Source organism: Rhagoletis zephyria, unplaced genomic scaffold (genome assembly GCF_001687245.7).
Source record: "Rhagoletis zephyria isolate East Lansing unplaced genomic scaffold, Rhagoletis_zephyria_1.1 Rzeph_scaffold_00074, whole genome shotgun sequence".
Taxonomy (NCBI): domain Eukaryota; kingdom Metazoa; phylum Arthropoda; class Insecta; order Diptera; family Tephritidae; genus Rhagoletis; species Rhagoletis zephyria.
Genome location: NW_016157158.1, coordinates 386034 through 409052, shown reverse-complemented (window position 1 = coordinate 409052; position 23019 = coordinate 386034). Strand labels below are relative to the sequence as shown.

General features: G+C 39.5%; 1 protein-coding gene across 29 annotated transcripts in view; it reads right to left on the bottom strand.

The window, feature by feature from the left end:
* Mical (Molecule interacting with CasL) overlaps positions 1-23019 on the bottom strand; it is a 221660-nt gene that overhangs the window by 38376 nt on the left and 160265 nt on the right. For 28 of the 29 annotated variants that reach the window (XR_001848868.1, XM_017628191.1, XM_017628068.1 and 25 more), the window contains 6 exons: positions 18085-18603; positions 17146-17415; positions 16591-17074; positions 13823-13941; positions 5560-5718; positions 836-5356 (listed from right to left, as the gene is read on the bottom strand). Coding sequence is in view for 28 of the 29 variants with exons in the window: in XM_017628191.1 (XP_017483680.1) it covers positions 836-5356; positions 5560-5718; positions 13823-13941; positions 16591-17074; positions 17146-17415; positions 18085-18603 (6072 nt within the window). In the remaining variant the exon portion in view is untranslated. The remainder of the gene's footprint in view (positions 1-835; positions 5357-5559; positions 5719-13822; positions 13942-16590; positions 17075-17145; positions 17416-18084; positions 18604-23019) is intronic. The other variant, XM_017628249.1, reaches the window with a different exon arrangement.

Sequence of the window (23019 nt, the reverse complement as noted above, 5' to 3'; positions counted from 1 at the left end):
TAAAAACAATAAATAACTTTTTATTATTGTTTATTCAAGAATGAAAAATTTTTAGTTCAAGCAATAAGCTAATCAATAGTAGCAAATGTAAACCAATTCATATTTTTATTTGGTTATTCTCATTATTGCAAATTAAGGCAGACATTTTCCCGAAAATTTGGATAAAGTATATACATACATATGTAAGACTGCAGTTAGTTCAAATATTTATCTACCTTACACATTTGCCGAATGATTGACACAAGTAATTTAAAAATAATAATAAAATTTGTATTACGCACTTCAACTTAGTGAGCACCCGGCAATAAAATATTGACTATCGTAGTTATACCTACTACATACGAACATTTAGCCTATAAGATAGTATACAAATATTTATGCGCAGTAAGTTAAACAATCCAAATTGCTTCATGTAATCATTAGTAAGCTTTAATCCTAGTACTCATTCCTTTGCTTTTGCTCTCGAATTCAGATTGCTTAACTTAAAGCCTCAATGGGTTAATAATAACACTTATGCTGAATTTCCACCAGGCATTAAATAACAAAAATTTGAATGAAAATGTTGGGCATTGAAAAATACCAGTGTCATAAAAATAGTCATTATGTTTGTTTCCACCATGTGGAAAATGGCACATTTTTTGTTATTTCAATGCCAAGTGGAAATTCGGTATTGTGCTTAATTAGCTTTACATACACGCACGCATAAACATTTTAGCCCACCACCAAACATGCCAACCAAATCCGGCACATTGCATACATTGTATATGAGAACATTTAGGCAGTTATTAAAAAATTTTACAAGGGCTGAGGGGCAAATGTCAAGCTGTGTACTAACCTTGGATTTCTCCTTTGTTCTCGGCGATATACGGAAACGGCTAAATACTCCCGTTTCAACGCCACCCGAAGCTGTGGTACCATTGTTGCCACTAGATCCCGGTCGCTCTGGCTGTGCAGAGCCAAGTACGCTAGTTGCGCTGCCTCCACTAGTGTCCTTCTTCTCTTTATGGAAGAAGCTGGACAGTGATTGGATTAGACTTTTGCGGCGTTCTGGATCTTTTTGCCTACGACTAGATTTGCATTTTGGCGCTTTAGTGCTGGCGCTAACGCTACCACTGCTGGATTGTACGGATGTTGAGGAGAGTAACAAATTGGGATCTGAGGTAAAATCGGCAGTGACCCCCGCGGCTGACTTAGTGTTCGAATTTACATCGCCAGACGATTCTGGCTGTTTGCTCGCCATGTACACTAAATCATTGACACTCTTCGATGCGCTCAGTCGGCGGTCGTGTACAGCTTCCTCTGTATCTTTTGGTAATTTAATCGGCACCTGAGACTGAAATGAAGTGGCCAAGTTATTTTTCGCATCAAAATGATCGAGTTGCAGTCGCTGACGCAGTATCTGCATTTTCTCCTCCGGACTTAGACCGAGCTCAGTGTTCGATTTGAGACGCGCACGTGCACGAGCTTCAGTGCGTAGATTTTCTGTTGATACTGAAAAAGAGCTATCAACGCTTTGTGCGGTTATTAGAGGATTTTGAATGCGATTATTACGCGCAGGGGCTTGTGGCGTTGCAAATTTACATATGTTTTCATCTTTTAACGCTGACTTGCTCGACTGGGAGGGCAGCACATGTGAAAATGAAGGAGTTTTGGTCAGTTTATACCTTTCGAAGGCGTCCAATTGTTCGGCATTCAAATGCTCGCTGAAAGGTCGTTGCTGGTAGGCAATAGTGCGCGTCGGGGAATCGCCTGCCATCCCGTAGGTAGAGACATATGTCGATGACTTCGGTAGAGGGATGTTTTCTCGGAAATTCACGCTAGCAGTAAGCTCATCCGCAGTGTTTACTACAGTTGTTGATGGCATTGCTGCCGTGGATTCATGATAGTGTGCACGGCTGGTGCAATTAGTGTCACTGGTTGTTGTTGCCGCTGCAATTTTTGGAGTAGGACTTAGACTAGAACCGCTTGCGTATCCACTCGTGAGCATCGTGCGCTGACGACTGCGGTGCAAACGCTTTTCGGCATTCAACTGCTTCTTCGATTGCAATTTGTCCATGACGAGGTCATGTATCAGGTCCTTCTGCTTGGTGCGCTCCTTAGTGATCTCTTCTAGTTTGCGGGTCAATGTCGGAATTTCAGGTACCTTGTGGATTAGAGTCGCGGCTGCGGAAGGATTGGCAGCCGTAGTTAAAGCTACATTTACATCTGATACTTCCGAATCGGTGAGTTGCAGCATTGAAGGTGTTGGTTCTATCACAGTTTGTACATTGCTGGCGGGCATTTCGCCCTTGGAACTCTTTCGTCTTTGTTTACGTACATCTGAATCACGAGCAGTACTGATTTGCGTAATCTTCTGCTGTAACGCCCGCACACACTCCTCGTACGAAAGCTCATTTGAGGGTTTGCGCGGCGCCGCCTTCGGCGCAACTGCTGATGATGTTGACACTGCCGTTGACGTATTGGCATCCAACAATAGTGATGCTGCAGGAATTTCTCGTGACAAGCAACGTGGGGAAGTGGCTTTACTCGATGAGCTAGTCGAAGTACTGGTCGTGGTGCATGTTGACTGCGAAGTTTTCGGATTTTTTTCGGAACTGCTAGGCGTAGAACCAGTTGTTAGCTCAGCGGGTTTGCCTGTAATGTAAGAACTGTTATGCAGATCGGGCACCTTTGGTGATGAGGAATCTAACGGACTGGTGACAACGGTCAGAGCTTCACTCTCCTCTGTTGTAGTTTTAGTTGTGGTGGCTGCCGAAGGCTGGATTTGTGAATTTTGTGTTGTTGTGAATAGGCTATCGTCTTCCAAATCGTTCAATGTGCTTGAATCAGTGAGCGATTGAGTCATGAGCGAGGGAGGTCCAGTAGCTTGTGATTTCTCCGCTAACGAAGCGACGAAGTGTGCGTCCTCGTTTACGGGAGTCTTAAGTAGATCATGTTCGTGATCGCCACTTTGCAAGATATACGCTCCCTGTTCGATATAATCTATGCCAAGCTTTTCATCACGTTTTGCCGCAACCGATTTGTGTGTACTATCTGCTATAGTATGTAGTGCAGCTTTGTGCGAAGGTGTTTGCTTGGGCGTAGGTGGATCGATAAATTCTATGTAGCCACGATTGCGCAATAATGCCGTATTTGTGGCAGAGTACGCCTCCGCGCATGAGCCCTCCGACCCGGTATCCATGAATTCAATATCGTCAATATCAATCGATTTCAATATGCCCTCGAATTCAGCAACTGGCGCTGTTTTGGTTATTTCCCCCAGCATTTCAATTGTGCTGGGCAATTTCGATGCAGCGGACAGCCGTTTCTTCTCTTTTTTATTGCGTTTAATGGTGCCCTTGTTTGAATTCAGCACGAATTCCATATCAACGAAATTCTCAGATATACAATCGTCTGCCGTCCAATCGGATAGCTCTGTTTCGGTCATCACCTGACCTGTGCCAGTGAGTTCGGTTTCTGAATCGGAACCACGTGACAATAGATCGCCAGTGGGTGTTATATCACTGTCCACTTCCACTAGTGGTGATGTCGGTGTGCGCGCCATAACAGCGCTCGTTGTTATGGCGGTTGGTGTTGGGGGAGTATTTGGTGATTTTAGTGAGCTATTCAAGTTTAATGTGACTGGTTTAACGGCTGTTGTATGCTCCACGCTATGTTCGACAATTAGTGGCAAATTTTTAAGGCTCTCTACTTTATTTTCATTTTTGGTATCAAATTTGAGGTTTACTATTTTCATGTTTGGTGGCCCTCGCTCTGGTAATGGTGGACCTATTTCAGGTAATGGCGGCACTTTTTCCTCTGCCGCCATCTCCTCGGTTCTTTCGTCTTCTACAGCCTGGTTTTTTTCGATCACTGTACATTCGATTGGCTCCGGTGTTGCCGTAACTGGTTCCATATCAGCTTCATTATCTTCTTCGATCTCTGTCGTCTTGACAGTAGGTGCCGCCGGCACGACCACCCCTTCAGGAATTTCCAAGTACTTCAGATCATCCGGATCGCCAATATACTTGCCATCAATTATCATCAAACTATCGATTTGCATGAGTGTACCTGATGTATCATGTATTTCGACGCGCGGCACTTGATGACCAATCGCCATGGCACCGGTTTGCGTATCCGGACTCGTTGTTGACTCTAGTATATAGTGTTGTATATCTTCAATACTTGACGAGTTTGAAGTGCAACTTGAACCTGTTGTGGACGACATAGTGTCTGTCTTACGCGTTCTCCACGGTATATTCGGCACTTGAATTTGCAACGTTTCATTCTCTTCCTCCAATTTCTCTGGCGAATCCATTTTCTCCTCGTCGCAAGAATGGCTCAAGAGATGTTGCTGGTCTTCGGTCTGGCATCTTGCCGCTGGCTTGTGCCCTGGCTTCACTTCCTGACCAATATGACCTAGTATGTCAGGTATACTCTCCTTTACATCCTTGGAAACATCTGGCCTCACTTCCTCTATAACGGTATTGTCGCTTTTCACTGGTGACTCGCAGGTCAGATCTATAATCTTATTACTATCGGCAGTGAGCAGTACATCATTGTTTTCAGCAGAATTTATTTTCAGTCCATCATTGTCCCGCCTTTTTACTGGCATTTCTACTTTGGTTAAATCTATGATTGACGACGATCTTTCCTTTTCTGGCGAAACGAGGTCTATTGTGCCCATAATTGTGTGATTGCTGGATGGTGTTGAAGGCGATTTTTTGTTCACAGTCTCAAGCAAAGCTGCACTGACAGATTCCGAATACTCCATGCCTTTGTTGAGCTCATTTTTGCTATTCACAAAAACGTTTTCCTTCTCATTGTCCGTCGAAGCAGTGGATGAAGCTTTCTGAATAGTAATCTCAACTTTCAAATCGTTTAAAATATTAGTTGTGGCTGAGCGCATCAAATCGTTGTTTGCATTTTCACCCAATTTCGTGCGATCCAAAAACGTTTTCATGGTTGGTGAGATGCCACTGCCAGGATTCAACAGCTTTTGACACTCAGATATATTTGATTGGAAGCTGCGTATGCGTGAGTCAAGCACAGAGGTAGAACCGGATTTTTGAATTTTGTTGCCATTTCCCTGTTCACCGAGTAAGTAACGCTTCTTTAGTTCTAAGCTTTTCTTTGAAGCTATGCCTTCGGTACTGGCAGTTTTATTGAGCAAGTAGTCGCCTGGCCGTGGATTTTGAAGAGGCGCGCGGCTTTTCGTTAAGAGTGTGGGGTCGACCTGAACAAGAGGTTTAAATTGCGGCTGTGGTGGGCTTACTTGATACTTCTGTAGATAACTTCCTCTTAAGTTGTGTGTGTTATTGGTGGATGGTACGTGATGTCGTTGACCGGCGGTCGAAGCAATAACGGTAGATTTGACCTGCAATGTAGATATGTTTTGAGATATGTATGTTCTAACAAGTAAAACACTAAATTGATTTATCTTTTCATTATAAGCATTTTTCTGCATATATGTACATATGTCTTTCTCGAAACCTTTGAACAACCGTTATGGGAACAAAATATACTCGTGCAAAAGCGCGCTCGGGTATAAAAAGCTAAACCTGAAGCTGGGAAACTTACTTGAACTTTTGTTGGCTTTCTTAGGTGAGTGTCGTCAATGAAGATCTTTGGAGTTTCTCGGATTATTTCATCATGATCGAATTCCGAATCTGTTGATATTTCCGTGGCAGAATTAAGTTCAACCTCCTCGGGCGAAGAAGACTCTGACTCGCTCTGAACCTGAAAAACGGAAGGTTATATTAATTATGTGGTATTCAACATTTTTTTATTCAAGCTAATTGAAACCCCAAAATTCAACAAAGATACTAATAAAGACGTAGGATATTTTGTAATAACAAAACAAGACAGCGAGTGAGTAGTGGCGCATTAATCAGTCGGAAATTTCTTTGCAGTCCTTTTATTTGCAGTTTAGTCGATTTTAATACGGATGGAGATTTTTTAAGCATATGAATTCGGCATGCAAAACAAACGCTTTAAATGGTGTTTTTAGATTTATTTACACAACAAACTGCAATGAGGTACGATCCAAAAAGGCACAGCACAGATGAGCACGAGTACTAAACTTTGGGAACACTTGAATTTAATATACGAGCACTTGAATTTAATATATGAATTTTTTATTAGAAACAGTTATTAGAATGAAACGCAGCAAACTTGAGCAAAAAAATGCAAGAAAGGTAACGTTGGCAGCGGGTTAAAGGTCAGGTGTCAGTAAACGTTTTACGCTTCGTTATAAATCATTTCGGGTTAATACGAGCGATATTCACGTGTGTACCACTCGTGTGGCGAGCGAACACAGGCAGCTAGCTTTAAGGCAGTTAATATATGTATGTATGTAAATTACACGCTTGGATGCCGAAGCAGAATTGCGTTGGAGGGTTAAGTATTAGTTCTTTTTTACCTTCAAAGATCGTACCCGTTGAGCGTTATGGCTCAATCAATGCTCTCTTTATCACTTTATGATTCTATAGATTTCTTAATTCCTTTTCCTCTTTAATGTGGAAATGTGAGACAGAGAGAATTTTGTTAACAGCATTCTAGGATTTTTATTCTTTTTAATTAGGCACACCGAGCGTAAACAAGCTGGCGGGCAGTTAGGCAGACGTTTTTGGTTGAGTGGTTGTTGGTTGCTTGGTTCGTTGTTTGGTCGATGGGGGGTCGTACGTACGGGCATTTAAACGGACGATTGGTTTGTTTATGTTTTTTTGTTTTGTTTGTAAATTTATATATTTTTATATATTTCTAGCTAATGTTTTAGTGTGTTTTGTGGTTTTGATTTTTAATTCCAAATTTTAATTTGTACTTTTGTCAATAATTTAATATGGCATTGGTTTCATTTTTTATTACAACGTAAATATGTATACTAAAATATATATTTTTGTTTAATTTAATTTTTTATTTATATGTAGTTGCATTTGTGTGTGTGTAATTATTTGATTTTGAGGTTTGCTGCTTTCCGCAAGTTTTTTGTAGATTTAATTAAGCACGGTGTTAATAATATCTCCAAAATCTACTGTTAAATGGAAATTTAGTACGTCTCACAAAACAAAACTATTGTACATTTTTTAAGCTATAACGCACGATTCTTTGGAGTGTTCCCGCTCTCGATGATGTGAAGGACTACGCCTTGTGTAATCGTTGAAATGCATGTTGCGTCCAATGGAGCTGCCATATCCTGCATTGCCACTGCCTAAATATGGATTATAGTCCAGTGAAGAAGTGTTTGTCGGTAAGAATGTAGTGCCGTATAAACGCCGATTGCTCAATCCGTAGTCCATCCCATAGGAAGGTGTGTAGCTATAGTTACTATTCGACAATCCGCTGCGATCGCGTCCAAGTGACCGCGATGTTGGAAAGCGTGCCATTTGCTTGGCTCTATAACCACTTGGCCGATAACAGTCCAGATCATCCTCAGCCGACTCGATTGCTTCACGCTCTAGGCGCTCTGCTTTGACTACATCACGCAAGTACGGATTCCTCTCAGCCGCACGCTCGTTGATGAACTCACTCTTACGATTGTGCAAACGCTTGCTGCGGTCGAGTAGCATGCGCGTCCTGGCGTCTATCGATTGCTCAGGTGCTTGGCTGGCTGGTATGTGTCGCGTTGGACGCTTTGGTGTGCCACTGTTCGATGTATGCAAAGATGTGTTCTCGGCGCTCGAACGGGATGAACGCACAGCATGATTCAGAGAATGCTCAGAGTCGTAGAACGAGATGGTTGGTGAATCTTTGCGTAAATCTGATATCGACTTTGATGAGCATTTACTGTTGTTAAGTTCTTCGGTAGGTATCCTTTGGCGCCGGCTTGGTTGTGGTGAATGCGATTGCAATTTTCTAAATTTCTTTCGGTTCCTAGGCAATTCTCTCATAAAGTCCTGTTCGTCTGAGTGTTGCTCGTCTGCTGCATCAAAGATCGTTTTGCCATCAGGCCATTTACGACTGCGAAATATTTCGGCAACTGGTGATTTCGGTACTGAATCGCCGCGTTTCATTTCTATTACTGTATCAGGTGACTCGCTGGTATCCATATCTGGCGAAAGCTCCGGCTTAGGCCACGGCCGGTTTTTAAATACTTCTGCTATGGGTTCCGAAATATCCGGCTTAATTATAGGCTGTGGTTTCGCAGGAATTTTCAACTTTTGTGGCAGCGGGGCCTCCCTCGCCTCGCCGTTACTCATGAGCTCGATAAATGCAAATGAGCTGCAACGAGAACTCAGTGAAGGCACGTCTTCTGTTTCCGATGGAATAACAAGCTTTTTGAAATTAGGCGGAGTGACCTCTCTTTGTGTATTTATGCTGTCCTGAGTGCCACGACGCGAGCTACGCGGCGTTGGAAGTGGAGTAGTATGCTTGGAATTGTTGCTACTGTTGATTTTAAACTCGTTTGGATTCCGTTCGTTTTGCACTTTTTTCATTTCTTTTTCTTTTTCCTTCTTCTCTAGCTCTTGATAGTTTTTGTCGCGCTGTATCAAGGCTTGCCGTCTTTCCATTTCGATGTCTTCAATAATGCGCCGTTCCTCCGAATCACTGCTGTTCGAAGAAAGATTATTGAGCAGTTTTATTGAACTTGTTGGGGAGATCTCTTTAATTTTTGCCTCCTCGAATCCACGACGTTCGGCATGCACAAATTTGCGTAGTGGCATTGGACTTGCTGGCATTTTCGTGATATCCCATTCCAATGAACGCTCTTTACTGGAGCCCTTGCTAGATGGTCGATTATTAAGCGTCTCATTCAGACTCTCTTTCGATTGGTGCAACGATGATTTCGGAAAATTTGTTATTGGAGTTTCAGAATTGACCCCATTTTGTAGCACTTGACTTGGCGAATTGTTTGTTGCTGTGTTTTGACGATCAATTGGTATAGATGCACCGTCTGTATTTGCTAAAGCTTGGGATAATCTCCATTGCATCAATGGAGAATCAACGGGAGCAACGTTCGAAATGTGTACAGGTTTCTGCTGTGGAACAGTTGATTCATTAGTAATGGAAGCTTCATTATTTATTGAAGTTCGTGACACTTTTCGTTGTAATAATGGAGTATTTACGGGGGTTACAGCTTTTTCTTTTATAGATGATTGTGAGAGTCTTCGCGGTGCATTGGAAGGCTCCGATGTAATAGATTGGGAAATCTTCTGCTGCATTGTTGGAGATTCCAAAAGTGGATTGATTTTGTTAATTGATGCTTGTGAAAACTGCCGTTCTGCTTCTGCTGTCTCTATGGTTAAGGCGATAATCCCATTGCCAAAGTCTTGAGTGGTATCAGATTCTTTCGCGGCTATATTCATTTCGCGAATTGATGTTTGGGAACTCTTTCGGAAAGTCGTTGGGCACGTATTTACAGAAGTTGTGGTTTCAGGACCACGTGCAGTAGATTCATTAGAGGCATTGGTCTCTTTTTCTTTTTCAATTCCGATCTTTTTATTAACTGAACTCTTTCGATCGTTAGCAGATGAAGCTTCAACATATTGTTCAATATTCGCACTTTTCCCATCTCCTATGATTGGCTCTTTTATGTCAGGTTTTATACTTTCAATTTTCACATCTTCCAACTCGTCTTCGGAAATGTTTCGTGGAAACTTATGTAATGAAATACCGCCATTCGCCGCTAGTTCAGCAGTTAAGCTCTTCGTAAATGCTGTTTGCATCAAATCCTGCACAGATGGCGCCATAGTGTCGGGACATAATTTCGCTAGTTTGTGTTTGATGCGTTGCGGTGCAATAGGCGCCGATGCCTCGCTGGAGGATGAGGTGCTCTTTTGCCTTCGCTGTGGTCGGATAGGGAAAGGTGTTTCTTGCGGGTCCATATAAAGCATTGTCTGTATGGTTTCCAGGGTTAAGGGTTTACCTCTGGCAGCAGCTGCGGTTGTTAACGATTTCTGAGCTGCTTCGTACTCAGCGTTTTCATTATTTATTTGTGAGTCTTGCGTCGCTCTGAATCTTGAATTAGTACTGGTTTCTACCTCAACTTGATTGCTTTCAGAGCATACTTCTCTCGAGTGAACTGGCACAAAGTGGTCTTGAACTGCTTCATCTCTCTCCAATGATTCCAGCCTGTCGACAAAATCTTTATCATCTTCGGTTTTTCTTTTCAGGGGGAGACGTGGAGTAATCGCCACTAACTCATCGTTCGAATCAAATTCCACGTTAACCAGCATTTCATCGGAAAACTGACTGAACAATTTTTCGATGCTTTCATCCTCTGACGAGCCGCGCACGCGTACTGTGGTCGGCGCCAAACTGGGGCTTTTGCTAATCGACGTGCACAACGAGTCACATTCCTCTTCCGCACTGCGGCCGTGCTCGCTGGGTTTGTTTTCCAAGCGCTCAACAATGTTTTGGAACAGTTCATCCACGTTGCTATTTGATTCCATTGTTGAGCTTTTCGTTAATGTCGAAGCAGCGATGTCCAGCTTTTCTTGCAGCGAAGCATCTGAGCAACGGCGCGAGTGTAAGCTTGTTTGTGAATTCCGGCGGGAGCTGCTTAGCGATTTATCACAACCTGTCTTGGGTAGATTTCGTATATCTTCCACCAGCGGTCGCCTTTTCAAAACCGGCGTCTCTGACGTGGGAGTATCTGAATTATTGGAGTTTTGGCGAGACAAAGGTATGGATTGCGCATTTAGTTCAGTAGCAGAATCTGATATTCGACTGGGCTCATCCGACGTAATTTGTGCATTATTTTTTGACTCCTCGCTTGCTTGGAGTTCAATGCTATTTGGTATATTTTTCGCTTCCAACTTGCCCAACGAGCTTGCCATACTACCTTTCTCCACTAATAAGCTTATTTCGAAGTCTTCCATTTGATTTTTAGGTGGAGATATCGACTTCTTCGGAGCTACCGCAGCATTGGAAGCTTTCTTTGTGACATTCGCTGCATTGTCATTTGTTGGATTTTGATTTTTGGACGGCAATGGAGACTTACGTTTAGTTTCCTTTGAATTGGGTTTCAAAGCAGTCGTTGGTTTTGTTTTCTTATCATCAGTTCTATTCAATTCTTCAACTGGAGACGACGTCTTCTTCACTTTCCCACCATTTATTAGCTCCTTCTTCGCAGCAGCAACTGTTGGATTTTTCTTTTCAGGTGATTTCTTTTTTATTGCCACTTTTGCTTTTTCAGGAGATTTGGATTTGATGCCGAAAAATTTGGCGATTTTCGATTCACGGTATTGTACTGGTAAATCATCGTATTTTGTTTTCTTCATGGCATCCGCTTTAGCAGCCGCCTCTTCGTCTTCAATGGCACGCTTCTTCGAGAAAAAATTATCTCGTTTCTTCTGCAGAAAATTAGTCGCCTCGTTACGCCATTCTGACTTTAGGTATTCCATAGTTTTCTCCAAATCGCTCATGGAGTCCGATTCACGCGATAATATGGAATCATGAGAGATGAGTGACTCTCGCGACTTGTTCAAATTGCTAGTTGTAGACTCCATGCGACGCAGCTTGAACGATTGTTCCGAAGATTTTATAGAACTCATTGATTCAAAACGTGCTAGCAAACCTTGCACGCCAGTTGGCCGATCGCCATCTTCCTTGGTTCTTTGTTCGCTAGGCTCCAAATTTATTTCCTTCCCGCGTCGCTCGAATTCACCCTCGCCTAGTGATTTAGTTTTTAATAGCCTTCTATTGCGATCGTTGAGCGGACGTTGGGGTATACCTAAATCGATACCAGTTTCTTGGAATATTCGTTCAACTTTGTCTGAAATGTCTTCACTGGGCGATTTTTCCTCCTTGAATAGCTTGAGGTACTCCGCGCTGGGCGAATGCATTTCTTTATCAGTCGACTGCAGAATTTCATCGAGCACGCGGTCGGATTCATCGCGTGGAACAATCGACTTATTATCTTGTGTGCAGTCCAGTTTCTTCGCCGAGGCAGTCCCCTTCTTTTTAGGCACTACTTTTTTTATAATTTTAACGTTACCCTTTTTCGTCACCGTCGCAGTTGCAGCTGTGGTCTTAACTGCTGTTTGACCATTTTTAGGAACATCGGATTTACTGGCCACGACAGACGTATTTTTCTTCGTCAAATCAACAGCACCATCCAACTGATGGTCGCGCAAACTAAATGTAGCACTTCCAGTTGAAGGTTGGCGCTTAGGTCCAAGATTACTGCTCTTTACCGCCGTTGAATTTTTATCGTTTCCCTTTTTGTTTACACCACTACCAGAAGCGTTCGCAGCTGCTGTTGGAATGGCGTTTTCTGTTTGAGACTTTTTCAACTTATCTGCCACAGTGACTACTGCGCTGCGACGTTGCGGTGTCGGACTGCTGGGAAAGTATTTTGCTAAATCAACATCTTTTAAATTTTTTTGGGCTTTATTAACTGCCGCGGCATTTGATTTTTGTTGTTTCTGATCTGGAAAATATTTGGATAGATCGACGGATAGATTTGCTTGGGAACTTGTCGGCACAACCATTTGTGATTTAATTGCGTCCATCGTTCCCGAAAAGCTCTTTGCCTCGATTTCTTTCAACTTCTCCTGCATCAAACGTCTATCGACCTTCGGAGAAAACTTACTCTCTGCATCGTAAAGTAGCTTTCCAATATCTGTATTGGATTTATTGCCCCCAATAGGCTTGTCGTTTTTTGAATCTTGTTCCCTTTTGTTATCAACGCTTTTCACAATACCCAAAATATTTTGGATTTGCATGCGGCTATCATTCGCGATTGCCTCATCTTTCGAGATGAATTTTTCGGAACGCTTAAGACTGTTTGTTCGACTAATTTCGCCATTTTTATTCGATTCAGTTGGGGTAGCTGAAGACTTGTGTTTGAAACTGTTGGATCTACTGTTACTTGCACTGGGCTTCTTACTAGCACTTGGACTGGCAGTTGGACTCAATTGTTGCCTTTTGAGGCTGCCCGTTCGATTGAGGGAAGCAGATTTAATCTCTGCTTTCAAGCTCTCCAATACTTCTTCAGGTGAAGTAGCTTTCAGCAGCGTGGGTGTTGCATTATTGGTCTTCTCTTCGTTATTTTCAGATTTCAGCTCGACTTTTAATTTATCTAAAACCTTTCCAGCTGAAATAGCTTCCGCTATTTGGGGTTTTACGTCAGCGACATTAGGATTCTCCCCAGCAGCTTTGACATTATTCTGCTGCTCTTTTAAGACATCTGACTTTGGCACGAAACGATTTCCAAACGTTGACTTGGGTGCTAGTGGGTTTGAGTTACCAACTGTGCTGTCAGCCAACCACTTCTCTTTCATCGTCAATTTCTTAAGTATATCACTCTTTACCAAATTCTCTTTGGCTATTGTTTCAAGATCTTTACTCATTTTAACAACGCTATTGAGGCGATGTAGTTTTTCATTGATTGCCTCAATTTCAGCGCTGAACCGTCGCCCTGTTCTTTGTTCCAATTTCTCTATGTCAGCTTTGGTGGGCGGCGGTGCAGAAAACGAGGCATTCGTGGAAAGTGGTAATATGTCACCGGCAATGGAAGCGGCAGATTTGAATGATTTTTCCGAATTAAATGACTGTTCAGAACACTTGTCAACCTCAGTCTCTGCTTTGAGATTATGATTTGATGTGGCCAACACTGCAGCAGCTTTATCATCTGAAACCGTTGCCACATTTTCTTTTTTTTCATTGTTCTCATTTCCATCATTCAGAGATTTAACCTAGTCATGGAGATTTTAATTTAAATTGATTTCGCGAAAAAATTTGATACGATGAAACCAACACCATTATTTTATGTTTTAATGTATGTAAGTATTATTGATGGTATTTGATTGAAGAAAATAAATATAAAATATATATAAGTCAATATAAAAAGTTATACAAATAGAATAGAGAATACGATTTTCAAATAACCAAAACTAACCTCAGTCTCGGTGTCAGTGGGCAGGTTCGCGGGCAGTGGCAGTAGACGGACTTCTTCTCTACGTAGCTCACGAGCCTTCTTGAAATCCTCTCCCTCTGTGTCATCCTTACCATCATCATCTAATAAGTAAAAGGATATTAATTTAGTTTTAAGATATATGTTATTGCAAATGATTAAAATAGGGTTAGAGAAGTAGAGGGGGTGGGGATTACCTTTGTTACGAGTATTTATGTATCGAGCTTACTACCGTAACAAAAATTACTCAGGGAGTGGAGTGTGGGTGGAGCTTAAAGCACCGGGTGATAGCCAAGCTGGGTTAGCGTTGACCAATGGTGGAAATGCCAGCGACTTACCACTTCACTATGTTCAGCGAGGAGATTTGAAAATTTGTATGAAAAAATTCATATGCTATTAGGAAACTAGCGAATTACTTTTAAACACAAGTGCGTGTATGTGTTTGCTGCTCTTTGTTTATGCGGGAAAAGCATAAGTCGCACCAGAGTTAACACCTATACCATCCTATATCCAATATGGGAACATATACCCCGCACGACACTGACCACTCCGACCTCACCAAGGTCCACACATTTCCCAACACTTTCTGATTTGGGGTCATGCATGCATTTCTCTAAGTGAGTTATAGAATAGCCACAGACAGAACAAAATCGTCAACGCCGCGCAAATGCCGCACCTTCATAAAGGCTTTTTTGTTGCCTGAGATTGAAGCCCGTGATGTCGGTAACATTTCAGCAAATTATTGTGTGATATAAACCTCTTGACTTTTTTCTTTGGGGTTATGTGAAGTAAAAAGTCTTCGTCTTGGAAGCCAACATTACTCGCGTACCTGGTGGGACATAAAGTCAATTGACATTATTACCTTTTTAAAAACGAAATAAAATCCATTGACATTATTTCTCTTTCAAACATTAAATTTGCTTAGCTTCGCGGCGGCCCGCGTCAGCGCGCCATACCGCGTACCCCGCGCGGCCGGCGCGCACAACACGTCACGCTACGCTGCANGGGGTTTTGGACATGGACTGTTTCTTCAATTTAATAGTGTTCGCTTTATTTTTGTGGAAACGAAACATAATTTGCAAGTTATGGGTAATTTCTACACCNAGATAGAGGGTATTAATGAATTCAAGCCCTCGATATTTCACATTTTTATATTTGTAAGTTATTAGAAGCAGGGATGCCAACTTAGCTCAAACCGTGTCATTTGTCCCTATTTTACTTCAAATGGCAGTTAATTTTTCAATTTGGCACAAAGTGCTAAAAATGGCACTTTTGTAAAAAAAATTACATTGCAATGCATTTTTGTGAAAACCTTTGCGTGCACTTCTTTTTCTCAACTAAAATTTTCTAATTTATAAAGGCTATTCAACTGGTTTATGTTATTTTATCATTGCACTTTTGTTTGGAAAATGTAGCTTTATTTTATTGCTAAATGTGAATGATTAAAAGGAATGACACCTTTTTTGGCACTTTTATTTTTCTATTTGGCACATTTTGGCACTTTTTTATCCTCAATATGGCACCTCATAACTAAGGATAGTTGGCAGCCCTGATTGGAAGATTTCTGCTGTGTTTTGGGGCAACAACTTGTCTGCAGTAAAAAAGCATGTCATTTGTGTTTCAAAAGTGTGTGAAAACCAATCAATTAACTCAAATGATCTCGGTTCCGATATTAAATAATCAATAATTGTTTATACCCGCATTTTGGCACATTGGCTCGTTGAATGTGCCATCTAATAAATAGTGTCGTCATTCTCCTTAGCTGCTTTTAAATGATGTCGTCACAAATTGCTGGCGGAGACATGAATACAGTGTAAGAAAATTCTTTTTCTATAATTGTTTCCTTATAGAAAGGTTGGTTTCTTTTTCACCTTAGACATTCCGAATTCGTTCAAAATATGCTAATTTAAAACACAGAATTCTTTCAGTGCTGCTCCGGGGTTTTTGGACATGTACTGTTTCTTCAATTTAATAGTGTTCGCTTTATTTTTGTAGAAACGAAAAATGTTTTGCAAGTTATGGATCATTTCTCCACTCTTTCTTCAAATATTTCTCGTATTCCAGCTGTGCGCAGGCGTTTAGTTTTTCGCATCGTGTTTTTACATATTCGTAATTTAAAGTTTTTTAATAAAATGAATTGGTGGTAGTTCATGATTGTGTGTGGATTAATATCACAACACTGAGGATTTGGCAATAACCTTTTTCATCTATTAAAAAACAACACTTACGGGGCAATGTTTATTGCAAGAACAACATTTTTTTCTATGAATCGACACACTTTAAGCATTGTTGACGCTATTTCCATTTGAATGAGGAAATAGCGTCAATGACTTTATTTCCAAATTTTTGTTGACTTTATTTCGCTTTTGAAAAGGTAATAATGTCAATTGACTTTATTTCGCACCAGGGTGGGAAATAAAGTCAATTGACCTTATTTCCATTGACCATATTACCTGTCACCCGATCAATTAAAAGCGAAATTGATAGTGCACAGCATAACATTAGATCTCAGTAGACGATATCAAACTTTAGTGCGCGTTATATATGTAGTAATGGGAGACTTCATATAAACTTATCAAGACTAATTCTAGGCACAATTATTTTCTACTTTTAGTCCATTAATAAAAACGTGGTATATTAAAGTTACTTTATTTGTTTATTTTTTTTTCGATTTCTAACTGCCCAAAAATATATGTTGACATTATTCTGATTTTAGGTTAGCTTGCCAAAAGTTATATTGCCCCAGTACTCACCCGCAATGCCTTCACTGGAATCATAAAAGTCATCTGACTCATCACTATCGGAGTAATGTTGCTTGCCAATCCAGTCAGTGGCCAACTGTAGAGTTTGTGCACCCAACGGTGAGTCATTTGCCTCTTCGAACATATCAGCATCGGATTCGTCGTCTGAGTCATCGGAACTGGATAGATCTGATTCAGAGTCCTGATTCGACTCCGGCAAGAAGTTTCTGCCTGACCATTCATGTTCGTCGAGTATATGCTCCTCTGAAGGTTCGCCATCGGACATTGCGTCGGTATTTTCAAATTCAATACGCTCGGGCGTCTGACCACGATCCAACAAATCGAGCTGCACAACACTGTCGGCAGGTCCACGAAGTTTGTCAGGTGTTTTGAGCAAATCTGCAGGGGAGGTGCCGTCACCGGCAGAACCCGCTGGAACAGTAATGTCTGCAGCCGCGGCTGCTGCTGCGGCAGCTTGTTGCTGTTGAGTTGGCTTCTGAAATTTGATGATAATGACCATAAGATATGGTTCTATAATTTGTACATGAATACAATTTGCACCATTACCCGTTGGCCTGGTTTCCGCATTACAGGCCGTATAGCCTTTGCAGGTAGCCTAAAATGTTGCGTGCAATAGAAACGTCCATTCGGATCATCACGATCAAATGCATAGCCACCCAGGCGTAAATTCGTTTGACAATGGTGACACTTTAGACACGAACGATGAAAAACGAGATCCTCAGCGGTGATCTTTTCCATTAAATATACGATTTGTTTGCAGAAATGGCACTTTTCGGAAGCTGCTTGCTTCTTGAATGCCAAGGCAACCTTAGCGCTCTGAATTCGATAAAATTGAAAACGTTATTAGTTATAAAGCAAAAGAAGTAAAATACTATTTTTCAAAATTAGGTTAGTACATACATAATAAATATAAGTAAAGTTTTCATAATGAAAGTGATAAAGCTGTATGTTATGTTAGGATATGAGTGCTGACATGATTTTATGTACAGAAGATGAATGGAACACTGCGAGAATAAGTCGCTGTTTCAGAGATCCTTTAAACCAGTGGCGACATTTTAATGTACAAAAAGCAACTAGTTTATGTACGAATAAAAAAATATGTTCATACATATGTATGTATAGGGATTACTCCAAAACAAGCTATAGCAGGTGGCTTTCCATTGCCTCGAAGATAAATAAAAGTACCTAGTTGTAGTTTTTTTTAATAAAAATTTGCAAAACCAAAACGGAAAAGTTTAAATAAACTTAATTACCAGTTAAACGCATGAACAAATTATAAGGCAAAAACCGAATAAGCAATTAACAGAGCCCAATGCAACATAAAAACCAATTTGAAGCAAGAGAGTCGACTAAACGGACAATCATAGGCAAAATAAAGGAGAATTAAAATCATTTGCTATTTTGAATCACGAGATCTTGCGTGTTGTATTAAATTCCACATTTGCTAAATATCTGTAAAGTCGACCCAACTAGCACATTACTCACTGATTTCGGCACTACATTGCTGGCGGTGGAGGGAGGATTCTTTTCCTCACTTGATTTATCATCTTTCTTCACGAATTGCCCAGCGATGGACGCGACTTTATTCCGACCACGTTCGCCAACTTCGAGTATCGAACCCTCCTTCAATTGTTTGTCCAAATTCTTTAACGTCTGATCGATCTCTTTGAACTTCTCTTCCACTGATTCTTGGCGTGTCGGTTTTGCCATTTTATTTTGTCTGGCCAAGAATTGTTCCTTACTCCATTTCGGCACTTTCTCTCGTCCCTTGGGGCCATGTACTTCCGTTCGTTTCGATTGTTCGATTTTCTTTTCGATTTCGCGTACATTCCAATCACTGCTGTCGATTTTGCCGATGGCACGCATTAAGTCTTTGGGTTTCTTATCGGTGCCGCCAGCATTTTTCGAGCTAATTTGCTGCTCCATGGATTTGATGCGATCACTAAACTGTTCATCGGGGTTGTTTCGCGGCATAGCTGAAGGTATATCGCCCCGATTGCGGTCCTGCACAATGGGCACACGAGCGAAATTTGATTTTAGTTGGTCGATTTGATTTTTGCGCCATTCGTGGTATGAGTGTGGAATGGTAGGAAAGGGGAAAATGTAAAGGAAGTAAAATTTTGACAAAGAAAAAATTGGGACAGGACGGCGAAGGTGTTTTGTGAATGGAGAGAAAGAAAAAAATCACGAGTTTTAATAAAAAAAATTAATAATATAAAATAAAAGTTACACTAAACTATATACTTAACGAAAACATTATAAGCACAAACATAGTAGAGCAAACCGTTTATATTTAAATTTTATTAATAATATAAACAAGCCACAGTGGCAAATTAATTTTGTAATTAGACACAATAACAGTTACAAATTGCTTACTTTGCAAGCTAAAAATAAATGAAAAGATAGACAGAATAAAGTTAACGATTCCACTCAGAGTAATACGTACATACATATTGCTATGAAGGTAATTAACCCTCTGCTACTGACGTGTCCGAAGTTTCCCTATTATACTGGCGTGTAGTCTCTCAGACACCAATTTTCCACATCAAAATATATATATTAGATATTTATTAATAAACTGGTTGTTTTCGATTTAAACGGGAAATTCTATGAATATTTTAAGTACTCATTAATGAAATAGTCATATAAATAAACTTTATGTCGAGTAAGTTAATAGTAAAGACAAATCCCTAGCTTAGAGTGAAAAGTTGCTAAGTCCACTTTTTATGAAAACTCATATTTTGATACAGGAGGCTAGAGAAACTAAAAATGCATCGTTTCGAAAAGTGTAAAGGTCCTTGTTCATGTTTTCTCGTTTATATTGAATGAAAGGAAAATTTTCTAAGTCCAAAAAAAAGCTCCGAAAATTCTATAAGGCTAAAATAGTACGAAATAAAGATCGAATCCCTTTGATTTGTATGGAGTTTGTCTTTGCTTTAAGCAGGCAAAATGTTGTATTCAAAGTTTTTCGAAATACTTGAAGAAAATAGCTATAAGAAGTTTGTTCCTCTCCTGTACAATTTTCAAATAGGGACTTAGCAACTTTGCACTCTAAGCTAGCGAAATATTTCTAAAGCAAGCTTTCTAAATATGAACGAAATCGGACCATATATGTGTACTTGTTTGTCAAATACATCGACTCGTGCGCCACCTATCGGCAAAATCTTTAGTTATTCCTTTTCATGCAGTTAATTACATTCTAAATATTAACCAAATCGGACTGAAGATAAAAGGGGTTTTTAAATATCTCCACTCTTGCGCCATCTCATCTTTCATACTGCATTGTCATCGGGTTCTGACCCGACTATGAAGTTCNTGGGAAAAATATTAAGATTTAAGTGAGCTGGACCGATTTGAAAATACCTCCAAAACTGGAGTTTTTTATGAATAAAAATAGTTTCGTAAAGAACTTTTTGAAAAAAGTCCCCTCAGATAACAAAACAGATTAAGCTTAAAAAATCTGCATACAAATATTTAAAAATCTTTTCAACGGAATCGTAAGAATGAGATTTTTGATGCTGTTTTTTTTTTACTTTTTTCAAAGATTGATTTACGAAAAACTTGAATAACTGGGCCAAAACTATTCTGATTTAGACTTATGGGATCTCAGTAGAAAGGTATTTTCACACTGTTTTTATTTCTGTAAAAAAAACAATCATTTGTGTCCCAATTTTTTTTTTTCAAATACCAACACATCTTAATTCAACTTTGAATGACGTTCGTTCATCCTACCTTTCTCTTTCATCCTTTGAATGAGTTTATTAGCAAAGAAATAAAAAATGGTGAGAAAATACCTTTCCACCGACACCTCTTAAGCCTAAGTCAGAAGAGTTTAGGCTCAGTTATTCAAGTTTTTCTTATACCAATCTTTGAAAAAGTTAAAAAACAGCATCAAAAATCTCATTACTATTCCGTTCAAATTTTTTTTTAATTTATATTAAATATTTGTATGCAAATTTTTTTTGTCATTTGAATGGATTAAAAAAAAAAAATTAAGAAACTTTTTTTATTCATAAAAAACACCATTTTTGGAGGTATTTTGAAATTGGTCCAGCTCACTTAAATCTTAATATTTTTTCGAAATATTTTGGTGGACGTCTTAAAATATAATAGATTTTATAGTTCCAATGGAAAAATAGTACCGATTTTTTTTGTATGAGGAGTGGTGCAGTCTAATATACATACATACATACAGAGCAAGTTAAATAAAAGCTTTTAAAAATAATGTTATTGAAGCTAGAGAAAAATGTGGAACCTTCGGTGTCTGTCAGACTACCACGTCAGTCGCAGAGGGTTAAAGCACTGCTCGATCAGCTGCGGTACGGTACCGCACGGTACAATCTCGTCGAATGTATTTATTGTTCCGCGCCACAGTGCGGCCGAAATTCAAAAGAGCGGCCGAAATTCTAAGGTTTAAAGAAATTATTCTAGACTTCGTACTGAGGGGTTTTCGAGGTCACTAATTACGAATCTGCTGTCAGAATTGTAAAATTCGAAATAGATCCGCGTCTAGTAAATTTCGCACTTTTTAATTAGAATTCTTAGAAATATTTTGAGTATGCAGTTTTATAGCCCAGTCAATTTTATCACAAAGTGGAAGTTTGAGTTAGCTAGGACTTACCGTAGATTTTTGAGATTTTTTTTGTTGGCAGTGCAAGTTATTTTCTTCTACACGAAGTATGTTCGATAATAGGAAGAAAATGAGCAATATCTTCATCAGAAAACAAAATTCCAAAAATCAACCGAAAATCCCTGTTTCTTTAAACTTGCACTTAATTAAATGCACTAATTAAATGGGCCATAAAACTGCATGCTCAAAATCTTTCCGTGAAATCTAATTAACAAGCTCGATATTTTTACGTGGAGGTGAAGCTAATATGTATAAGCGTGGTAAAAAAATATAAGGAACAGAAATGAGCAAATGAGTTTTATTTTATTCTATAGCTAGTACTTTTCTACGTAAACTCCAATAGGTTAAAGGGCAGCATCCAACAGCGTGTTAAATAAGCGTACACGAAAAAAAATTTGTAACGTATTTTACTAACCTTCAGACGTAGAATCTATTTGGTTTTGTTTGGTTTCCTATTCTCTAATTACTTTTATACGTTAATAACTTTTCGCATTATTACAATAATGTTGTGATGTGACCTTCTCAGTCATATTAGAAATGAATTAAAAGAGAGGACTTAGGGTACCTAGGGCTTTTTAGGTGATCCCTTTATCTACATATAATTTTGGCCACACTTTTGGAGTTCGGCCGCACTGCGCCGCACTTTCAAAATGCAATTTCGAGTACTCCTTTTTACACTTATGGTATTAGTCAACGCATATCGTACAAAATTATACCGTACCGCGTCTGATTCTGCAAGCCTTAATACAGCTATCGGGTAGCGAAAACAAAATATAGCATTTTCAGTTTAAATGAAACTTTTTCAAGTTAAATGAAACCATTTTCAAACAAAGCGAAACATTTTTCAAATTAAATTAAACCTTTTTCAGGTCAAGCGAAACGATTGTCAAATTAAATGAAACCTTTCTCAGATTCAATGAAACTATATTCAAATTAAAAGAAACTTCCTTCCAAGAATGTTTCATTTAATTTGAAAAAAGTTTCATTTAATTTGAATAAAAAAGGTTTTCATTTAATTAGAAATAGGTTTCATCTAATTGAAAACGGGTTCGCTTAAGCTGAAAAAAATTTCACTTAATTTACAAATGGTTTCATTTAAACTGAAAATGCTAGATACATAATACAGTCACTGCACTTACAAATTTATGAATAGTGTAAATAACTAAAAGAAGTTGGTAATATTACGAATATCTGGACATGTATGTAAGTTTTTACCTACAAAGCTTGCTTAATGAGGTATTTTTTTCAAAGAAGTTAACAGGCACGACGTACGATCTAGAATGTTTACTAAACAGCTAGAAAAAGTCTACAAAGTTGAAGAATTAGACTCTTAAATTCATTACTTTCAAACAGGTGGTGTTCAGTTCCCGTATCAGGCTAGCGCGGCAATAGGCAGAAAGGTAAGTCATTTCTATCCAGCCCAATACAGCAATTCTATGTAACTCTTCTCTGGTATAACTCACTTGAACTTTCCCTTAAGAAACATTGCCGATGAACTTCTTCAAGGGATACTCTCTAGCCCCTGAATTATAACAATTGTTTAAATAATCTTTTCAAACACGGAAGAAATTATCTTGCTTCCTCATTTTATTTTGGGAGCTAACGCTAAGCTATTTATCTTTGAAATTGGAAATCTCTTGGTGCTCCTAAAGAACACTTATTAGTTATTTTTCCTAAAACCAACATCTGGCATACAAGTCGTGATTTTGCATGCCAGATATAATATAGGTGCGCAGAGCCATAATCAATCATTTAATTAGAATTTGCTGTGCCAGATAGTTATCATGTCC